The sequence below is a fragment of the Hippichthys cyanospilos genome, chromosome 12, assembly GCF_059441005.1.
Source record: "Hippichthys cyanospilos isolate Australia breed blue-spotted pipefish chromosome 12, RoL_Hcya_1.0, whole genome shotgun sequence".
NCBI classification, from domain to species: Eukaryota; Metazoa; Chordata; class Actinopteri; order Syngnathiformes; family Syngnathidae; genus Hippichthys; species Hippichthys cyanospilos.
This window is the reverse complement of record NC_142380.1, coordinates 4,685,001-4,707,312: the sequence shown is the minus strand read 5'-3', so window position 1 is coordinate 4,707,312 and position 22,312 is coordinate 4,685,001. Positions and strand designations below refer to the sequence as shown.

Here is a 22,312-nt window from a genome sequence, read left to right as displayed (position 1 = left end):
GGGGGTGTTGGCTTTTGAGAGGATGGGGAGGGCTCTGATGCCCTCGTGTCATCATCTTTTTAAGTATTCCACTTCATTGCACTCCTCCATTCGTTTCACCTGTAAATTTTACAGCCAGAGCCTAGTTTTTTTTTCTTCTTCACCGCTGCAGAACAACTGTCAGAAAATGTATGAAAAGTGGATTTCATGCCTTCTTTAGATGTGGCGACAAAGAGGTTAATAGGTTAAAAAAAAAAACTCAAGGGAGCAGTGCGTCGTGGGAAATATTTTAAGACTATCCAATACGAAAGAAATAGTTTCATGGGCATTCAAGGGGAAATAGTGGGGAAAGTTAATATATAAAACCCTGAACGCAACGCCAAATTGAGCCATACAAATTGATATATCAATTTAGTGAAGAAAACTGAGTCTGGAACGCCCACAAAGGTAGCACAAAGAGTATGGTACGATTTGGGAATCTGTGATTTTATATTGCCCCTGAAGGTCGCACCGGCCACCGCTCGAAGAAAAGATGAAATAATAGCACCCTCTAGTGGCCATTCTATGCGACAGCGGCAGAAAGTTTTACAGTATTGTGAAAGGGTTGGTCTACCTACTTTTTTGTCATTTTCCGCAATTTCGAATAAAATTATTTTTCACGAACAAGTTTTGCTAGTCGAATTTACTGAAGACGACACAGGTGATGTAATTTTCAGTCAACAAGAGGGAAATGTTTTTTAAATGTATTCATTGTACGCGAAAACTAAATCTGTCACCCTAAAAATAAATGACAGACAAAATATTAACTTTGTTCTAAAATGGTTAAAAAGTAGTCTTATCGCTTTGCGGCTACTCGAAAGTAGCAAACGTGCGAGTGCTAGCACTCTTGGACAATGGGTGGCGGTAGAAGACATGAGCGTTGCTTTGCCATGCGCCAAAGATGACAAGAAGAAGAAAGTAGGAAGTAAACAATGCTACACGCTGTTTCCGGTCGTGCCCTTTAACGTTCGTCTGATCTTCTTGCCTTCGCTTTGTGGTACCTTGTTGGTTCCGTCCCCTCGGTCTGCCATGAGTGCTCTCATTCCGCGTATCGAGCAACTGTCTACTCGCGTGGTTCGGGTTTTGGGTTGCAACCCGGGACCGATGACGCTGCAGGGCACCAACACGTACCTGGTCGGAACCGGGGACAGGTGGCGGACTTTTATTTATAAACATTGCTTATCATGTCTGAATGCTATGTGGACGATTAAGACATTTCTAGGGAGTTTGAAGCGAGAAACGTTAGTTTTCGTTTGGTTCGGACAGATTCCAATTATGTTAAATGTTTGAACCACCCTGTGTCAACAATCCTTATTTTGTTGCTTGAAATTGTGTCACGTGTCAAATATCCGATGACTTATTGATGCTTACATCGCTGATCAACTATGAAGACTGTTCTTAATTTTTATGTGCACAAATGGATGTTTTTCAGGCGAGTACTCATTGACACTGGCGAACCGGCCGTCCCAGAATACATCAGCAGTCTGAAGGAGGCGCTGAGCATGTTCAACACCAGCATTCAGGAGATCCTGGTCACGCACTGGCATCACGACCACACGGGTGGCGTGGACGACATCTGCAGGGATATCACGGGTGAGGACAGCCCCACACTTTTGTTCCAAAAATCCCACGACAGCAATTTGACACAAAGTGTGACGTATGCGGCAGGTTCTGACGTCCGGGTCAGCAAACTCCCCCGATCCAGACAATTCCAGGAGGCCCTGGGACGTCACAAATACACGTACTTGAAAGATGGAGATGTGGTCCGCACAGAGGGAGCCACGCTCAAGTCAGTTCATATGAATCAAAGAAATCAGGGGTGTCCAAACGTTTTCTTCTGAGTATGTTTTTTTTTTTAATTATTAAACGTAATAACAATCAAAGAAGCTGCTATATATGAAAAGCAGCAGTAATGTGACGTAAAGGGGATGAGACAACCTTCTTTTAAGCTTCTAACATCATTTTTTTTTTAATTTATTAAAATGTCATTGCGGACTATGTCAAAATGTATTTTTAGTATATTCCACGAGCCGCAAAATGGTGCATGGCGGGCAGGAAATGACCCACGGGCAGTAGTTTGGAAACTTTAATCAACTTTCTAAATGTACTTTTGAGACTTATCGGCATCAGTTGAGTTCAGTATTTTGGTGCGTATAATACATGAGCACAAGCCTTTTTAAAAATCTCTTTTGGACATTCTGAGTTGCGCATAATACACGGAGACTCACTTTACATGGGGAAATATGGTAACTGTTGACAAAAAAAAAAAGACCAGGGAGATGACTCCTCTTCAATGCGGCTCTAAAAAGTCAAAGAAGACTACATGATGAATAATATGCTTATTAAAGTGTTATAACATAGAGCTATAACAAGGGAGCGAAAAATTCCAATTTTTAGAATGGCTCCGAAGGCGACACCAGACGACGATGAGTCATCCTCATCATCTGTTTTTTTTTTTTTCAGGGTGCTCTTCACGCCGGGCCACACCGACGACCACATGTCGTTGCTCCTGGAGGAGGAGCGGGCTCTATTTTCCGGCGACTGCATCCTCGGCGAGGGCACGGCCGTCTTCGAGGACCTCCATGATTACATGCGCTCGCTGAGGACACTCATGGATGCCCGCGCTCATCTCATCTACCCAGGTGAGGAAAAAGTCCGACTTTTAAACTGTGCTTGCACTACAAATATAACTGGGCCAAAAACAAGAAAAAATATATGGAAAAATTGGCAAAAATGGGATTAAAAAAACAGACTCATTTAAGATATTTTTTCTACTGGTGTCAGGAACAAGCTGAGTGCAAAAACAAGTCAAATTATTCTAAAATCTTCTCGATAATTTAAAAAACAACAACATTTTTTTCTTATTTGAGCCTAGATTTGAGGAAATGTTCCTAATACACTGTAAAATATAAGATATACTTTGGAATTAATAAAAAAAAAGATCTGGCCGGTTTTGCTACATTCAAGCAAACTTGTTCTAGATTAATTTTCTTGAATTAATAATAAATGGCAACTTTTTTCAAAGCTGTAAGTTAAAAAAAAGACACCTCAAAAAATCAATCTAATGACTTTATTAATTAAAACAAGGACTACAATACAGTAGATTTAATTCAACATAAATACATAATTTAACTTAAATTACAGGGTAAATGCTTTAAGCAATGCTTATGTGTAAGTCCGTTCTTATAATTTAGTTTTTTGCTTCCATTTTAGACAAAAAATAGGAATACACTTTTTATTATAAGCCTTTTTTGTGTTTTTTTAATTTAAGTTGACATTACTGTGTGCCATCACTTCTGTGGAATGTTGTAATTTTGGCAGCTAACTGGTTGGTGCTGATGCCACTCAGAATTTCTGCTCCAGATTTGGATTTTTGTGGATTTTTTGTTGAAGGTCACTACTTTTTTTTTTTTTTTTTTTGGTGCGACATAAAGCGGATGTTAAAACGGGCTCAAACGCTGCACAGGTCACGGTCCGGTTGTCCGGGACGCCACCCTCAAAATCCAACACTACATCAGCCACCGCGATCAGAGGGAGCAACAGATCCTGGCGACCATTCGGGCCAATGCTGGAAAGCCCTTCTCCTCCATGGAGCTTGTGAAGATTGTCTACAAGGTGACTCAAAGCTGAAATCTATTTAAAAAAAAAACAAAGCGGACTTGAATAGCTAATGTAGCAAATATATGCATAGCCCATATACAAACCCAGTTTGACTGTACACAGCCGTGTTTGCTCCGCCCACATTCCATATCTGGTGTACAAATCACAGAATTTGTATTATAATTAGAATTTTTTTTTTAGGATTTAGTATTTTATTTCAGCTGTAAAAACTTAATATTTTGTTTGGACCACGCCCATCTGCTCGGCCAATAGTTGTCATTTTTTGCAAGATCGGTTCTGCAAATTATGTCTGAATATTTTGAAGGGCAGCATCACGTGTTTTCTTTGCACCGTTATAACTTTATTTTATTGTGTTAAAGGAATATTTGATGTAGCGTCACTACCTTATTTTACTGCATTTTCTTGACGGTGTAAAATTATTTAATAACAATAATTTCATTACACATAGTTGTTGCATCCATTAATTGTGTTTCAAGTTGGAGTTTGAAATTCTAAATTTCTTAAATTCTTGAATGCCTTGTAGAAGTTATTTCTCTTTTTGACACGAATGCTTGAATTTGTAAAATTTGCTGATAATCTATAAATATTATACAAAGTATACGCAGAATACAAGTTTGATAAAATAGTACAATAGTACAAATAATGTACAATTCATACACTTCTAAACATCTTTTCTCACTTGCCGTCGACTAAAAATGACATCACGTGCGCTCAAGGCTCAACGACCAATCGGGCCTCAGCTCGTGAACGTCACATGACCAAACCCCGAAACTATAATTTCATCGTCTTTTGCTCTTTGGAGAAAGGAGGGGAAAAAAAGCAACTCATTTGATGCCAAAAAAATGGATTCTGTATCGACGCATTTATACGTCTTTGGGATTGAATGAGTTAATATGTAAAAATAAATAAATAAATAAATAAATTGAGCTGATGATACGTTTTCGTGTACACAATGCAGGACACTCCTGAGCATCTGCATCAGGCGGCAAATGTCAACTTGGTGCACCACTTGAAGAAACTGGAGAAAGAAGGAAAAATAAGTCAAGGTGAGTAATGTGGGGAACGGGCACGTAACCATGACGACGGACAACATTCTATCAGCTCTTCTCCTCTAATACATTACAGTGGCAGCTGACTCGCCACAGAACACATGGAAGAGTAATCTTTGATGAAGATCTCCACTCAACATAATCAAGTACAGCTCAGCTTTTTTTTTTTGCCTTTCTAAAAAAAAAAAAAACTTAATTGTTCACATTGGATGTACCGAGACACCTCACAATGAGTCACTATGTGATTTTTCTCAGCCAATCATCAATAAAAATGATAATAATTAATCATAATGTTGGGCACGCTTGGATTTGTGCAAGAAATTAAACAGGAATATTAAAAAACCCTAAAAGTTGGGAGGAGAAGTATGAAATGTGCCTTTTTAAAAAAAAATATTTTTTGAGACTATAACTGCTCATATATAACTTTTTCATGTCGTGGAGGGAAAAAAAAATATATGGACCAATGTAAATCTGGCGCACCCCCTGGATGTTTGCCATGCACCCTAAAGTTTGGGAATTGCTGCCTACTGAACTGTAGTCCATTATTTATTTATTTTTTATTAATTCATGTGAGCCTCTATGTTTTTCCAACGTTTGCGTGCTATGTAACTATAAATGAAATCCATAAAGACTGATGCATATACTCTTAAGTCAGATGCTCTTATTTTGAAAGAATTTTCAACGAATTAGCTAACTGACCTCGGAAAGTGTCAGTGTGTTAATTTGTGAGCGGAATATTGACAAATTTGTGAGGACTTTGAGCTAAAAGTGTGTGTCCGCATGCACGTGTACGCTCGCTAAGTTGACCATGAACGACAAAGGTGAGTTTTAGCGAAAATAATCTACAGAAAAAGTGTGTTTGTAAAGGTGACGTGAGTTTATCCAGTGCACAAGAGATTCCTCAAAATGTAATTATAATTAACAATAAACAAGTAACCATAACTAACACTAGTGATTATAATTATATTACTCCATGAAATGTTAATCAAATATTTACTCATTTACATAAACATTTGAAAAATTGCATTGTGATTTATGAATCCTGATGCATTTAAAGACGCAAAATGCTTGTGAAATTTTTAACATGCACAAAAACGGAAATATTTATCAAGGGTCCTGTCATATTTATGTAATAATCTGTGTAAAAATGTAATCTATCCATCCATTTAACCCAAAATTAATCAAGTGTAATCATTCAATTTTAGTTTAATTTTATGAATACATTTGACTGACCGCACCAAATATCATTTAAAATGCTCCTGTCACATTCACCACAAAATGTTTCTAGGGCAGTGAGCCAAGTTTCAAGTCTGTCAAAAATCTACCCGTCAATTTCCACAAAGAGGTCAAAGGTCTCCAGAGGAATGGTCGGTCACACAGCGACACAACCTGTTCCCAAAACGGTGCCGGTCAAAGTAATTATTGATTGGTTACTACAAACCTCGAAAGCAGATTTAGTTGCACGCATTGACCCCTCCCAGGTGTACCCCCACTTTTCTTGCCAAGATTTGTTTCAAGCACCCTGTTTCAAGTTTTTCTTTTCTACCAAAATTTCTTTGCGCTGTTAGGTTGCACTTGGCTGAAAAAAGTATTTCACAAAAGATTGAGAACCACTTGTCTTAAAAAAGTTATGATGTTTCGATTGTAGTTTTCATTTCATTTCCCCTTTTTATTTGTCTTAGTTTTTAGAAAATGCGGGTTAGTTTTTTTTTCCAGTGCTTGTTTTGTTTTAGTATTTTTATACATGCATCGAGTATTTACTGACTGAAAAGTTAAAAAAATAACAAAGTATTAAAGTAAGCTACAATACTTGAACGACTGTTTGACGTCTTTTCATTACCAAAATGAATACATTTTATACTGCCTGAATGCTCGTGTATGACAAAAAATAAAATACATTTTCGTGATAATGTACCCAAAAAAATAAAAGTAAAATATTTTTATCAGCAAGACCGATTCCACTATGACTTTTTTTTTCTCACATTTTTTTTTTTCGCACATTTTTACTTTTTGTTATTTAACTAATAACCTTGATTGTTAGGCTGGACTCGCCGGCGTTAGAAGCCGCATAGAATATAAACTGATGGATGCTTCTAGAACATCGTAAAAAAAAAAAAAAAAAAACCTGGAAAAAAAAAGAAAACTTTTCGGTTAGGTTGGTTACATTGTGATCGGTGAATGGTTATTATTGGGCCGTGTGCCTAATCAAGTGACCGCTGTAGGTGGCGTCAATTGGCAGCCGAGAAGATAAACAAGCCAGCCTGCCTTCCTTGTTTACTGTTGTACCTTCCCAAGATGGCGGCGCCGCACACGTACCGCCGAGAAGCCTCAGTAGCTCAGCTGTCAAGGTAATTTTCCGGTCAACCCCCACTTCCTTTCTCGGGGTCTTTAACTCGCGAGACGACACAAACGCTCGCCTTTGCATTCAAATTCGAAGCCAATTTGAGTTTTTTTTTTTTTTTTAACACTATTCCTTTCCCCAAGGTTGCGCGCTTTTGAAAAGGCGCGTTCGATTTCTGAAAGTCAGTCGCTCTCTTTTGTACGTCATCCCAAGCTTCATATGTCGAACAAGAAGCGCGAGTCCGTGTTCTGAGTTCTTTTCAGAAGTTGTCACGGTGCTCTTTCGTTAGCGAAAAAAGCAGTGAGTGGAGAGTGACGGAGAATGACGTGTGTGCTGTTAACGGTAAAGAGGCGCTTGTTGCCCGGGGACATGGTCGTTAAGGGAGCCGCCGTTAAAGGAGGACAACATGGATCCGAAAGACATTGATTTTGCCGTAGCAAACGCGTGACAAGCGCGTAGCCCTCAATTGGACTTTGATGTTTTATTTGAATCTGCTTCCTGATCGACGTCGAAGGGGGTCGAAGTGTCAGCCCCCCCCCCCCCCCCCCGCCACCATTTCGTCTTCGATTGTTATGGTTTAAAAAAGTACTATTCGTAACTTGAAAATGAGATCCAACTTTGGGATTTTTAGTCAAGTGCATACAAAACGTCTATCGCCCGCACGTTGACGGTTTGTGTGTCAAGCGACTGTAAATAAGCTGAATTTCCGGTGGGGTTGTTTAAAAAATAATACCAGTGTAAATTAGGTGGATTTCCGGTGGGGTGGTTTCAAAAATGAAACCAGTGGAAAAAATAGTTTCCTTAATCGAATGAAATGCTGAAACATCGGTCCATTTTACTCCTTTTACGGCAATTATGAGTAGCTTTTTCTTAGTTTTTTTTTTGTTAAAAAAAAACATAAAATCAACTCTTTTACATGATCACAAATTAGCTAGTTAATCCTGCAATAGATCTGGTACTAAATGAAAAGAGCTTGTTTTTTTCCCCCTTTAAAATGAATCCATTTGCTATGTTTTGACTGGACTTAAAAAAAAGAAAAATTGCTTAAAAAAAAGAAAAATTGCTGTAAAAATAGTTGCATAAGCTTGCAATATAAAATATAATGGTCATAAATGAAAAGCGATAGAATGAAGCTGCAATATCTGAACCGTGATGTAGCGAGGGAATACTGTGTACCATAAATTAATAGTCACAGAAAATAGCCTTTAATTTACAGATCTTAACTCCCGTAGATGGTGAAAAATGTGTCCTTGTGTGAGTGGTGTCTCAATAGAAAATCATATGTGTGTGAAATTGATTTTTAGTGCTTTTACATTCAGCTTGTCAACATTAAAATGTCTCTTATGTCTTTTTTTTCTACTTTTGGGGAGAAAAGGATACAATTCTGGCCTTAAATCTTTGTGTTTTTATCTTGCCATTTGTTCAATGACGTGAATTGACGTTCCTTTTGTTGTTGAGGACAAAAGGGAGCATTTTTGGTGGTTGTGCGCCTGTCTCCTTGGCCTGTCCTGATATCTTATCGTTCAGGCTGGACTTGTATAAGTTTTTTTTTGGACCGTTTGGGAATTATTTACTTTTTCTCAGCAACCCAATGGTGAACTTTGAGGAGGAGTATTGCAACACGGCACTCGCTTCGTGTACTGTTTAGTGTACTGTACCTTTAACTATTTGTGACGTCACAGGTCTTCGTGCGCGCATGCGTCAAGTGTGCATGCGCGTTAGTCAAGCTTGACATCCGGAAATGAATGCGCGTGTATTTGAGTTGTTTACTAAGCACAAATGATGTCGAAATCACTGAAATCAACTATTCAGCAGTGCGGTTTAAAAGAAAACCATCTGCACTGTCGTCATGTATGGCGAAAAGGGAAATCCGTTTACCCCAGAGAACTTCTCGGTTTAGCTCTTCATTTTAGTCGTAGGATGCAGCCGATGAGAATAACGAGGATTGGATTTGGATTGTTCTAATTTTCAGCACAATGCAGATCAGCATCCTGGTTAAAGTAAGCAATTTTTTTTTCCAAAACATTTTGACGTTTTTATAGTTAAAACAGTCTTACGCTACAGTTCAGTAGAATAATATATTTTAAATTTGAAGATAACACGATGATGTATGTACATTGCAATGTACTCATTTTATTTGAACAATCTTATTTGAACAATCTAATAATATTAATAGAAAATGTTTTTGAAAACAAAGAAAATCAAATAGTCGAAATTCTTGCAATAATTGCGTCCTAATTTTATTCGAATTATTTTAGAGTCGAGTAATTTATTTCCTAAAACAACATTTTCAAAGAATAATGTCCTCATTTCACTGTAAAATTGTGGCATACTGATAGATTTTCTTTCAGATATCCCCCCCTGAAAAATATGTTAAGGAACAAAAGTTGGAATGCAATATTGTTATTGTTATTATTTTTATCAACAAATAAGAAAATGTAGTTGTAACCTTACAGTAATAATATCCAAATTGTGTTGGAAAAAAATCAGTTCACAAGAGATGTATTTTGAAAATTTTTCGAAAATACTTTTCTTGTAATAGTAAGTCAATTTTCCATTTGTTTAAACGTCAACAATTGGTTGAAATCCATTCACTTCTTGCGCTTTTCTGATCCAAGGGAAAGCATAAACTGGGCTTTAAGCTGCACATTATTTACATGCAATATTTTGATACTTTTACAAGTCAAATTCGAACTTTATTCTTGCAAGATAAGCAGCTTATTTATTTATTTATGCTTTACAAATTCAGTAATATTCTCACACTTTCTAGTAGAATTAAGACATTGCGCTTTTTATAAAGCAAATTTCATTTTTTAGAAAATAAAACTAACATTTCAAAAATCTGTAATAACATTTTTTTCCTCCCAGAAGCCTATCAATAATTATATTTTTTTCAGAAAAAAAAGTGTGGCGTTTAGTGTGGTGTCTGACATTTTTACTGTAACATTCTTACATAGTATTTTGTAAGTGCGTTTTATATTTATTAAAAAAAAATGACATCTTCTCTGACCATATTTGTTGTCAGAAACAAGCGAGAGAGAATGCTTACTATTTTTTCGTGAGATTGCGACCTTCATCTTGAATTAAATAAGATAAAAAATGTATGTAGATTGAAAAAAAAGCCTTTTCCTGCTAACGTTAAGACTTTATTTTCACTCATGTTGTACCAAATGTTTTCCCAAAGTTTTTATCGATCATAACTTGTTGCTTTTATGATGTTTTAGGCAAGGAGGCGGTGTGCAAAGAAAATTCTAAATCTTGCAGCTTACATAACGAGCACTAATATGGTTAGCCCAAGCCGTGATGTGCTTGGGGCTGCGGCGGCGCGCTAATGCAAGCTAATAGCATAACAGGCTTTGGGCCCCGGCAGCTAATTGTGGCGGCTCTCCTTCCTTGCTTCCCTGCCGCCGCGGCAACATGTGCACTGACCCGTGTTTTCTGCTGACGTGCTTTTTTTTTTTTTTTTTTTTACTTCAACATGGTCATTAGCAATGGACGTTTGCAGAAAAAAATGTCCAAGATTGATGAGCTGGAAATAACCGAAATCAATTATGTAACAGAAAGCCGTGGATTCTTGGAAAGTCTTGAATAGGAGTTTCCAAAAGGAAATTTGCGGTAAAAAATGGAGTCCGATTCTTTAATTAGTCTTTTTGGTGGGTGTGTCCAAATACTGCATGAAGCAATTTGAGAGCCGCATGTTGCACTGCTTGCAGTCACATTGTAAACAAGAGGTTTTTAAAATGGACTTGAAAAGTCTTAGGCGAGGCCTGAATAGTAGAGATCAACATATTCTTTTTTCAAGGCCGATCAGAGTGATCAATCGGTTTTGAAAGAAAGATTTTTTTTTTTAATGGAAATGTGGGCCATGCAAGGTTCCCACTGTTTACCACTGCAGGTTAGTATTGAAGGCCAGTTGGGATGCTACTTACACTGTACATTTAATACACAATGTAGTTCAATGTGCTTTTCATGGTTAAAAGTTTGTCCACTATTGATTGGTTATCCGTGCAAGAGCCAGAGCCAATCAAATGTCGCAAGGGGCGGGACGATATCTGGAGCGCTGCTCCTTTACTCATTCAGTGCTTTGGTTGAGAATTCTCGTCTTTTAAAATAGAATTAACAATCATAAATAATAAAATTCTGGTCAATATGTTTTCTTTTATGGAGAGTAGCTGACACCCTTGACTAATGCTTACCTAATATAAGCCAACTGAGCACTGTAGTGATCACTGTGACCATTTGATGCCCGTGTTTCCACATTTACGACGCAGCTATTACCTGCATCAATTCTAACTGAAGAATGGATGTCAGTCTTTCATATGGCAGCACCCATATTTGCATATTCTCTTGGCCCTGAAAGGTGAGTGAAAATGCTAAAAATACTGTCCCTCTAGAGGTTTCCTTTTCCAAAAACACTTGGCGCTGAAAGATTCAACAAACACAGTCCGATGCTGTGTTCAAGTCCCCATGAATAGAGACGTGTTTTCACGTTTTTTTAAGAGGCATATTGACAGAATTAAAAAAAAAAATGCACCAAAATAGTGAATAATGTCTCCGATAATTGGCCCAGTTGATAATCGGTCCTGATAATCGGTCCATCACTACTGAATCGTAGTATTTTTAAAAAATGACCAATTTTGTCATTCAGTTCTTGAGCCCCAGTCCATGCTGCCAAATGTAATGCCAAATTGTCCATGCTTTAGTTTTTTCTTCCTTGTTTCTGTTTCCAAGTTACCCACTTAGCAAGAAATGCAAGCGTCAACAACATTTCTGCTTCCTTAGCCTGCAGGAAGTCCGTGTTTATATAAGACAACACAAAGCTCGAGCAAAATTGTAATTTCACCCTCGCTTATGAAATCGAGCGATTTCAAAAGCTGTCATATGTTTTGCGGGAACTTTTTTCCCCCCACTCTTCCAGATATAAAAGTGACATTTAGGCTGAGTCAGCAAGTTGCAAAAGAGAAACGCCATCGGCCATCTGAGGACGTGCTAACAGCAAAATATGGAAAACAAATCTTTTATCAGTTTAGGGAGAATTTTAATCGCGATTACGATATTGGCTGTCACTATGAATTAAACTGATCCTCTGCGATATTATTAATATTTAAAAAGCCGGCTATACTTAAATGTCAAATCAAGCACTTTGTCATCCTACCACAAGGGGGCAATGTTTCCCACATGTGAAGGTATATAAACAATTATCAAAATCACGTATTTATTTGATAATTGATTAGTTGTCGATTATTTTCGTACCTCTACCACTATATTATTGTATTTCATAAACAATTAAGACATAATTAAATACTATGTAAAGAGAACAACCTAAGGATTTTTTTTTTTTTTGTAAAAACGTTCTAACTTCAAAGTTGGAACGTGCCGAACCCGTGCCATTTGTTTAGCCTTTCTATGAAGTTTTGCATTGTTTGTTAGCATTATGCTAAATTGACTTTTCCAAGCAAAGCCATAAAAGCATTTTTTTTTTGGAAACATAATTGCATACATACAGTTTGCTAGTGTTACCTTTCACCACAGAAACAAATATGGCTAATGTGTTTATTAGTATCTATTTGACTACATTCACTTTGCAAACACACAAAGCCTGTTGAGTCACTTTGTTGTGCGTGTGTGTGTGTTCTTGCGGGCTAAAAATCAGATGTCTCACACAGACACACACAGACACACACACACACACACATTTAACAGCAGCATGGGTGGTGGCAGGTGCCTTTTAAAGTGGTTTCAGCCTGTTTGCTTCGAGTGGCGCGCATGCTCAAAAACGGTGTGGGGGGAGAACTAACAGATGTTTGGGAAATGGCCGCTCACAAGAATAAAAAAATTCCACTTCTTCTTTTTCGCTGACTAAAATATTTGTCTTTATTCCTTTGTTCCACCTCCCCGTCTCCACAGTTGATGTACCTTTCACGCAGACCAAGCCTGGAGTCTGTGTTAGATTCTAATATTATCATAAGCGCAAAAAACATTGCGTATTTTGTACCTTTTATGCACACAGTAGCGCAGGATAGCATTCACGCAGACCAAGGCCTAGGCGGGTGTCGAATTAACCACTGCGTTTTGATGGTATTACACTAATGTCGCCGTATTTTTTTCATCTACCTTTCACGCAGAATAGCCACTCAGGAAGTTGATGTACCTTTCATGCGGATGATGGCTTGGGTTAGTGTCCAATTTTGCAATAAGAGTGAGCAAAAATACTGTGCTTTATCTCAAATACTTTATTGGTGTTGCATTTTGTGCCTTGTACCTTTCATGCGTATTAGCCACTTAGGAAGTTGATGTACCTTTCATGCACACAAAGGCTCAGAAAGGTGGAAAAGTCTGATGATATCATGAGCAAAAACAGTACTTTTATTTTTGCAAGTATTACTGTAAGGTTACTGCATTTTGTGCCTCCCCTTTCACACAGAAAAGCTTCTTAGGAGACTGACGTACCTTTCAAACAGATCAAGGCTCAAGCTGGTGTCTTATTCTGCAAGTATGACAGTCATGAGCAAACACATTGCGCTTTGACCGAATTGATGTAACATCGTTGCATTTAGCGTCGCTACCTTTCACGCAGAATTGCCTCTTTGGAATTATTAACACAATTACACAGCTTCGCAGGCATTGTGAAAGGGATTCAAATCTTACTGTGTGTTAACTAAATTAGTAACAAAAGAGTTCATATAAAAAGTACAACTATGTCAGGTTTGCGTCATCGTCCCCGTTATAGTTGTACCTTTCACGCATCACAGCAAGACTGCCTTCATCTTGATGATTGACTAGGTAAGGCGTTAAGAGTAGAGAAGGAAGAGATTGCGATAGACAGGATGTGACTCACCGGGGTGGTCATGTGACTTCCTGCCTGCTCATCCAGCAGGTGGACCCTTACCACGCGTCCCACTTTCGACATCGTCTCAGCTGTTTAAATAAAAACACACACATTTAAGTATTCGGAGGGTAAAGCTGTCGGTATGTCGGCACGTGAAACAAAGACAGTGGGAACAGGCTGAATGAACCTCGGAGCGGCACCGTATGGCACGGCGTCCCGCCGAGTGGGAAACGCAGCGAGTTCTGTTTTTTGTTTTCGCAAGCACTGAAGGTGAGCTTGTGAAAACTTCTCACGCACGCACTCTGCCCGATGGTTCGATATCAAAGGTGTCGCGTCTTAATTCCTCCTCTTAGCATTTCACACGCTGCCCTCCGTTAGTACTGTAGGTCAATGATCTGTGTGAAAGGTACCAACCAAAATTCCCCTGGTTTCTGAGGCAGGTTGAATGATTTCCCCCACATAAAGCAGACATGTTCAGCAGATTCTATCTGCACATTTGACCCCCGCATACTTTATCATATTTGTATCAGATATCAATTTATATTGATATTTGATAATGATCCATTATCAATCTCATATTGATATCATCAGTCCGATAACAATATCAGTACGATATCGGTCCAAATTCAGCCCCCCAAAAGATTCAAGATTCAGAAGTTTATTGTCGTATGCATAGTAACTACACAATGAAATTCGTACTCTATTCACTTCCCCGAGCAGACTACATTTCACAATCTAGTAAATAATAAAGTAGGCAATAAAACAGAAAAAAACACAGTAAGAGAGATATAAAGGCACTAATAATGAAGCACTAATAAAATAATAGACACATTCTAAGTAGATGAGTGGAAGAAACTGTATACATATCAGGATGATATCATGTCGTGCAAAATATTATGTATTTAGCAGATTTTCTGCACTGTGCAGGATTTGTAAGGTGCATGTGCGCATGCTGAAAAGTGATGACGAGGCAGATTAGTGTTAAAAACGTTCAGATTATATTTGTCTAAATCTAAAAATGTCATTTTTTAGCATTCTTGCACTCCTCTCTCTCTCTCTCTCTCTCTCTCTCTATATATATATATATATATATATATATATATATATATATATATATATATATATATATATATATATATATATATATATATATATATATATATATATATATATATATATATATATATATATATATATCGGTGTCGTGAAAATTGTCCATTTAGCTGAAAGTGCTGTCTGAATGTGAACTTCCGCCTAGTTCAGTTTTCCTAATAGAAAATATAATGAGAGCCAATGGGAGAAGGTCACACACTGGCTGAGATGAAGTGTGTGAGTGTGTGTCTAATAGGTGGGCGGGGAGTGTGCGCGTGTGCGTGTGTGTGTGCACATGAGTGCAATGGGAGGAGCATGTGACTGAGTGTGATGGGGGAGGGTTGAAAGTGAGGGAGGGAGGATTTGTAGCATGCAGTTTGTCAGCTGTCATTAGTGGGAAATGACACACACACACACTGAGTGGTAATCTCACACAGAGAAAGCAGCGGACACACAGTCCTGCCAGTGTGTGTGTTGTTGATATTGCCTTTGCCACTGACTGGTAATGGAACAGTGGCCTCGCTCGGGACTGGTCATGGACTGGTTTAACCCAAGCGCAGGTGAGATTCGACTCTCCGGTTGTCGACGCGTGTGCTTGTCATGTGTAGAAATCGCCGTAGTTCATTCAAACGCTTTTTGTCCTTTTGCCTCTCGATCAACACGTGACTTTTTTTTTTTTTCGAAAGGGAATTGAACACTGTCGCTTGCTGTTAGTTTGTGCTCGATTTGAGCTGGACTTTGAGCTTCCATGCTCTGCGTGTGTGTGTGTGTGTGTGTGTGTGTGTGTGGCGAGCCCTCGGCGACATTGGAATAACATGTGTGGTGTAATACACTACTTGTAAGAGATGTTCTGTAAAATATTTGTACTAACGTGGTTATTACAGCGTCATGTCATTCGACAAATTTCTTAGCTTGGAATGACTCAGTGTGTGTTTGTTTTTATTGTGTGTAAACACTGTGAATAACAGTGTCAAGTGTAGTGTTGTTAGTGTTGTGCAATATTTTTCGAGGGTTTAGGCGAGATCAGTTAAAAAGTCTTTTCTGGGTTTGTTCAATTCGAAGCTTCAAATAAAAGAAACCCCAAAAGGCCATTTTTGCTTTTCCGGATAATCCTAAAAATGTCCACGATATTAGATTGAAAATTTGATGCAGTTCTGGTACTTTTTGCCTTGAAAAGACTGCGTTGGGGGGTGGGCGCCGGTTTTTGAATAAAGAATGCACAGTCATCATTTCTCAGCAGCCTAAACAAACAAAAAGGCCTCCTGTTGTCCTCTCTTTGGGTTGTTTGTAGGAAAGTGTGTTTTTAGGTCTGAAGTGCGGCCGCTCGCAGATTTTCTAATCGATGTCTTCGTGGTGTTCCGCAGCTGCGACTACATGCTAATTTTTTTTTGCACGCACCACCGAGAAAAGCATCAGCTGTAAAAGCAGAATGATGGAGTTCGAGCTTGTGACGGGGCGGCCATTGTTCACGTGTTTTTTTTTGTTTTGTTTTTGTTTTTTTTTTTGCTTTCACTTTGTCAGTCACTCACATTTTTCTGAACAGAAATCACCAAAAAGGACATTTTATCTTAAATTTTTCTCTGTGGACAAATATTTATTTATAATTATTTATTTTTGAGAACAGCTCTGACATTTTAGGTTAATTATTTTCTGTGGACAAATATTTATTCATAATTTACTGATTTATTTTTGTGAACAGATCTCTACTATCATCCCAAAAGAGGACACATTATGTTTAATATTTTTCTGTGGACAAATATTTACCTATAATTATTTCTTGATGAGAACAGGTCCTGACACTTTATCACTTTATGTTTATAAAAATAATAATAATAATGAAGTTATTTCCTTAACAGATTAATTTACGATCCAAAAGATGATACTTTGCGTTGATTTTTTATTTTTTTTTTTGTGGACCAACGCAAATGAAGTTTAAAAGGTTCTAAAGATGAATAAATCAGACACTTTAAGTATTTTTTTCTTCTTTTTTTTAAACCCCAAAAAAGCATTGCACTGGTTAAGGGGGTACTTGGCTGTGAACATATTTCATGGGGGGGGTGAGAACCACTGCTCTAATTAATCCATCAGCAAAGCAATCATCAGATTAATCTCTTTTTAATAAACAATATTTGCAGTCCTAGTTTAAAATCAGGACCGCCCGATTAATCGGTCAAGATGAGTAGCTCTTTTAAAAATCACTTTTTTTTTTTGTATTTAAAAAAAATAATATAAAATGTTACAGCATAAGACAAAGAAAATGACATTTAAACCACCCCAACAAAATTGTATTGTAAACGAATAGAATTACTATAATACAAAATATTGTATTTTACAGTGTTATAATTAAAAAATATATCTACGATTTAATGTGATTTGGAGTGGCTTTAACTCATTATTTATTATCTTTTAAATGTTTTTAAGACACTAACAATTTGCCAATGCTTGCTGGTTAGCAATTGCGGTTAGCATTAGCGCACTAGTGATTACCATTTTGGGTCAATAAACACTAATTACCATTTAGTTCAAATTTACAGTAAGTACATACTGTCAAGACGGTCTTTGTTTACATGCTTTTTCCTTTCTCCTCAGAAATACATTTTTAGCATACTCATTTTTAATGTCAATTTACCCGACTTGGTCGACTTATTTACTCCCCGCCAGCTCTACTTTTGACTTTCCTTTGCATCATCTTAAGATGTTTACCACCCTGATTTCTCAAGGACCTTGCCCTTTTAGTTCTGGTCTACTGAACCAATCTCAAGTAGGGAGGGTTTATTGTACTTCCTGTTTTCATACGTTGACTCATGTGGCGTTTTGACGCTGGGAGAAGGTTGAATTCCTCATGCCGCATGCCCGTCTTTACACTTTCCAAACATTGGACGTATGGAACGTTTGCTTCCCGCGTCGGCGTCAAAAGTCTTAGCGAGCTTTGACAACAACTCTGCACAAAAACCACTCTGCTGCCATGTGGAGACCACACAACAGCAAAGATGCGGCGGCGGTGTTTCGTTTGTGTGTGACTTCTTGCTTTGTGGGCGTGTCCAATGACATAACGGGAACTTTATTGGGTGTTGGTGCAGAGGCTCTCTATAAATTTTGCTCCTGAGTAGGTGTTTTGTGATCAAGATTGGCTACTTCAAAGTACAGTGGTAGGCGCCGTGACATTTTTATTTTTCGATGGACGTGCTCAGCAAATGTCATGTTCTTGTTCAGATTCTTTTTTTTTGGGGGGGGGGGGGGGGTATGAAAGTTTAGTCACCTAGCTGTTTAGCAGACGTTCAAATTTGGTAGCAACTGGACAAAATTAAATTAATCTTTGAGGGACATCTAGTATCTTCATGCATGCAAAATGGCACTAAATTTTATGTATCTCAGATTTTAGAGCTTTCAATATGGCCTCCTTTTCAAATTAACTCTTTCAGTGCCAATTGTTGTCGGAAAAGGCAACCTCTAGGGGGCAGTATATTTAGCATCTTCCATGGCCAACTGAATATTGTGTGCTATGTCTATGTAAACACGGGTGGTATCATATGAAAGATTGACTTCCATTCCTTACTCACTTGTAATATGTGTTGTTTGTTTGAAAACACTACCATCCGATGGTCACAGTTGTCACTACAGTGCTGAATTGGCTCAAGATTAGATATGCACTAGTCAAGGGTGTTGGCTACCCTCCATTAAAAAAAACAACAAAAAAAAAAAAAGTATTTGACCAGAATTTTGTCATTTATTATTTTAAAAGGCGAGAATTCTCGTCCATGGCACTCAATTGTCAAATTGTGCTACACTGACTTCTTTTCAAACTATTATATGGCTTTAATTCCGTTTTTTATTAGATTACACAGATGCATATTGACATTAGTGACACAATGTTCTGTCAGAAGAAAGAAATAAAACCTAGCGTGATCTGATTGTAGAATACGGTATAATAATAATAAATAATAAATCAGACACGAATGGCGTAGCACTTTAATTCCTTTTTTTTTCCATCAGAAATTTCTTTGTGCTGGTTAGTTCATTGAAAAAAAAAGGTTGAAAAGCACTCCCCTGTCGACTGGTTGTTGAAGTGATTGAAAGATTAGGAGCAAAAAAAAAAAAAAAATCAATCAATCAATCTATTGAGGTGTAGATCTAGGATTAACGGGGACATTGTTTTCAAATCTAGCCAGAAAATCCTGCGGTTTTACCAGGGGTGTGTAGACTTTTCATTTGCGTGACGTGTCTCCACGGACGTGTTTACAATTTTGATTCTGTGTACACGGCCGGCTAATGTATCAAATTTAGAGGCTAATTGTTGTGGAGCGGTTCCCGGTATTCAACCTGAGACCACCTGTTGTTATTTTCTCGAGCTCTCCTCCATTTTTTTCATCGCTCCATCTTTTCTTCCTCTTCCTCCTCTTCGTCTTCCTCCCGTAATGAGGCCACCCTCCTCCTCCTCGGGGCCTAATTATTCATTTAGAGTGACAGATGACCCTCCTGCTGTTTGCTGCTTTTCTTGCTAGCCGCCCCGCTAGGGTGGTGTCTGACGCCGCTCTGCCATGTTTTTCAACTCCATCTTGTCGATTCCCACTCGTGCCCCCCCCCCACCGCCCCCCCGTCTCTCGATCTCTCTCTTGTTTTCTTCATTATCCCTCCTTTCTGCCTTCATCTGCTCGGTGTTAACCCTGCAGGGCTGACGCTTATGTAACAGTCAGGTGACGCTCGGGACGGGTTCTTCTCCAGCAGGTGGTGGGGGGGGGGGGTTAAGACTCACCCCGGGACACATCCAGAGTGTTTACATGACATTGCACATGAGGTTTTTTTTTTTTTTGGATTGAATTTAATTGATTAGTTCAAATGTGGGGGCTCATTTTGTTGCATTTATCTTAGTAAGTTGATGGTGAATTAATTCATTATTTATTTTCTGGAAGAATTAGTTGAATAGATGCCAGTTCAATTCATGACTTCCGTTTTAAAATAAATGAATTATTGTGAATAAATAACAGATTGAAATAAGGAGTTATTTTATTACATAAATTTAGCATATGCACAATATTAGCACTTTTTTACCATTTTAAATAATTGGTTCATATAAACTGAAAATGATATTATAATACAAATTTAAACTATTGTACATATATACAGTATAGAATAATTTAAATATCTTCAAAGGCATTTAATCAAATATTTAATTGCTTATCCGAAAAATTATATGAATGATATGAACAGATCACCAAATTAATCAAAAAAGTCAAATGAAAATGACCCTTATTGCTAAAATTATTTTTACACATTTATACTCATTACAACGTGAGCTGACTAAGACGTTGCAGCTCTGCTTACCTTCGGTATTTGAAATGATGGTGTGCAACAGATTGTGATTTCTTCTTCTCTTGCCAATGGATATTCCAAAAATATATGTCTTTTTTTTTTTTGCTCGTCTGCTCTCCGCAGGCGCTGAGATCTGCTGAAGATGAGTAACGGCGGGGGGCACGCCACCACCCCCGAGCCCGCCGGGGGGTCCGAGCCCCTCAAGAGGAAGGACTGCCCCTCAGATGTGCTCGGACCCAGGTCAGCAATTTTCCACCCACTCCACCAGAAAACATCTTCTGAGCGTCTAAGCGATGTACTAAAATATAAATTTTAATGTGTGTGTGTGTGTGTGTGTGTGTGGGGGGGGGGGGGTCTGTTTTTTTTCTCAATGCCATGCAATGGATTTTACATGACAATTATTTTTAGATGTCAATAAAACATGCCAGCTAAACGTGCTGAGACTTAAACAAAATCAACTTTACCAAGTAACGAATGAACACAAATGCTTTTATTTTGAAGTTGTACTTGAAAGCATGTCGTGTCAATGGCGGATTTTATATCGCAAAAGCTGTCGCTGCTGGAGGCTCACGGGTTTTCACTCGAGTTTTTGACACCAAGAACACAACTTTTTCCCTAAAAATCACATTTATTCTACTATTCCGGGAGCTAAAAAGCGACTTAATCATGCTAGCTTTTTATTGTTCAGTGACTGTCGCCAGCATTTAGCGCAGCCTCAAGCATGAATTAGCCACTAGCTAGCAGAGCTTGAGCGCTCCTTATTGGCTGGCGAGAACAGTCGGATTACCTTTCAAAGGCAGTTGAAGAAATGCAAATGATTCACTTTGATGCAGACTGCCTGACAGTTTCCGTTCGTACTGATCACTTTTGAACAAAATAGCTTGGTTCAAAGGTGTGTATTCAGTTCTAGGAAGGATCTCAGCTGTCGCTAAAAACGAGTCTGGTTTGTCTTCTGTATTTACATTGGCACACGAAACATTTCGGAACTGGAAAACATGTTAGGCATTATTATTATTATAATTCCCATCCTACCTTGAAAAAATACAGTATATGAAACGACTATAAAAAACATGAAAACCAAATCAAAGGAAGATTATGCAAAATGCCGACTTCTAATTTCAGGATGATTGTTTTCTATTCACGCAAATGCGGCATGTCGTGACTCCCCTGAACGTTTGCGCCCGACAGCCCCAAGAGGAGCACGGAGCGGCGCAACCGCGAGCAGGAAAACAAGTACATCGAGGAACTGGCCGAGCTCATCTTCGCCAACATCAACGACATGGACGACCTCAACGTCAAGCCCGACAAGTGCGCCATCCTCAAGGAAACGGTCAAGCAGATACGACACATCAAAGAGCACGGTGCGTGATTCTTTTCTTCTTCATTGTTTTATTTATGGGAAATAACAACGGTAAACTTTTCGCCGTTTTTTTTTTTTGTGGGTTATTCATTTCACCCTGCTTTTAAAACTAAATGAATGCCTCAAAAAATGTGGTCAGTCCAATTTGAGTGTCGCTTCTGTGTTGTAAATAGCTCGGTTATTATTGCCCTCAATTTTCGGCAAACAACCCGAGGTTGTTCGGAAATCACATTCAATAACTACTTGAGCGCTAACGATTTAATTACGTTGACATGTGGCACTTGTTGCGGTTACAGATTATAGCTAGCTGTTAAAAAAGTTCAACAATTAGAAAAGTGACAATACACACACTTTAATGCTGACAGGCTGACTTAGTTGCCGTTCCTACTGATCACATTTAACAAACCACGGTGACTCGCGTTTTTTCAGCCGGCAAATTTATCGCGTCGATCAAAATTTTGGTCATTCATAATAAACTGGGAATGTGTTATTTGGTCTTCTGTTTTCATAATATATTTTTTTTTTTTCATTTTTATCCAATTATAGCTTGACTGTGCTGTTCAATGTTAAGTTGCTTGCTGGTTAGGGCAGACGTAAAAAATTTTTGCTGTGTGTACCGTGAGTTGAGCAACGGGCTACCTGGTGTGCAGGTCGACTTTTTTCGCTGCCGACAACCCAACTCTGGTCTCATA

The 22,312-nt window shown here is 38.3% G+C and overlaps 2 protein-coding genes across 6 annotated transcripts in view; both read left to right on the top strand.

Annotated features, from left to right (window-relative positions):
- The first annotated feature begins 951 nt into the window (after nucleotides 1-951).
- On the top strand, nucleotides 952-4,979 carry lactb2 (lactamase, beta 2). The gene is made up of 7 exons (XM_088429660.1): nucleotides 952-1,169; nucleotides 1,451-1,611; nucleotides 1,687-1,807; nucleotides 2,482-2,660; nucleotides 3,485-3,633; nucleotides 4,598-4,685; nucleotides 4,765-4,979. The coding sequence occupies exons 1-7, from the start codon at nucleotides 1,048-1,050 to the stop codon at nucleotides 4,806-4,808; spliced, it is 864 nt and encodes a 287-aa protein (XP_088285786.1). The 5' UTR covers nucleotides 952-1,047; the 3' UTR covers nucleotides 4,809-4,979.
- A 2,013-nt stretch (nucleotides 4,980-6,992) lies between these two features.
- LOC148414468 (nuclear receptor coactivator 2-like) overlaps nucleotides 6,993-22,312 on the top strand; it is a 32,557-nt gene continuing 17,237 nt past the window's right edge. For 3 of the 5 annotated variants that reach the window (XM_088429384.1, XM_088429383.1, XM_088429379.1), the window contains exons 1-3: nucleotides 15,363-15,510; nucleotides 20,384-20,500; nucleotides 21,449-21,621. In XM_088429384.1, the coding sequence (XP_088285510.1) occupies nucleotides 20,403-20,500; nucleotides 21,449-21,621 (271 nt within the window). In that variant the 5' untranslated portion in view covers nucleotides 15,363-15,510; nucleotides 20,384-20,402. Of the gene's footprint in view, nucleotides 7,037-8,798; nucleotides 9,030-15,362; nucleotides 15,511-20,383; nucleotides 20,501-21,448; nucleotides 21,622-22,312 lie in introns of those variants that run through there. The other 2 variants (XM_088429382.1, XM_088429380.1) reach the window with 2 other exon arrangements.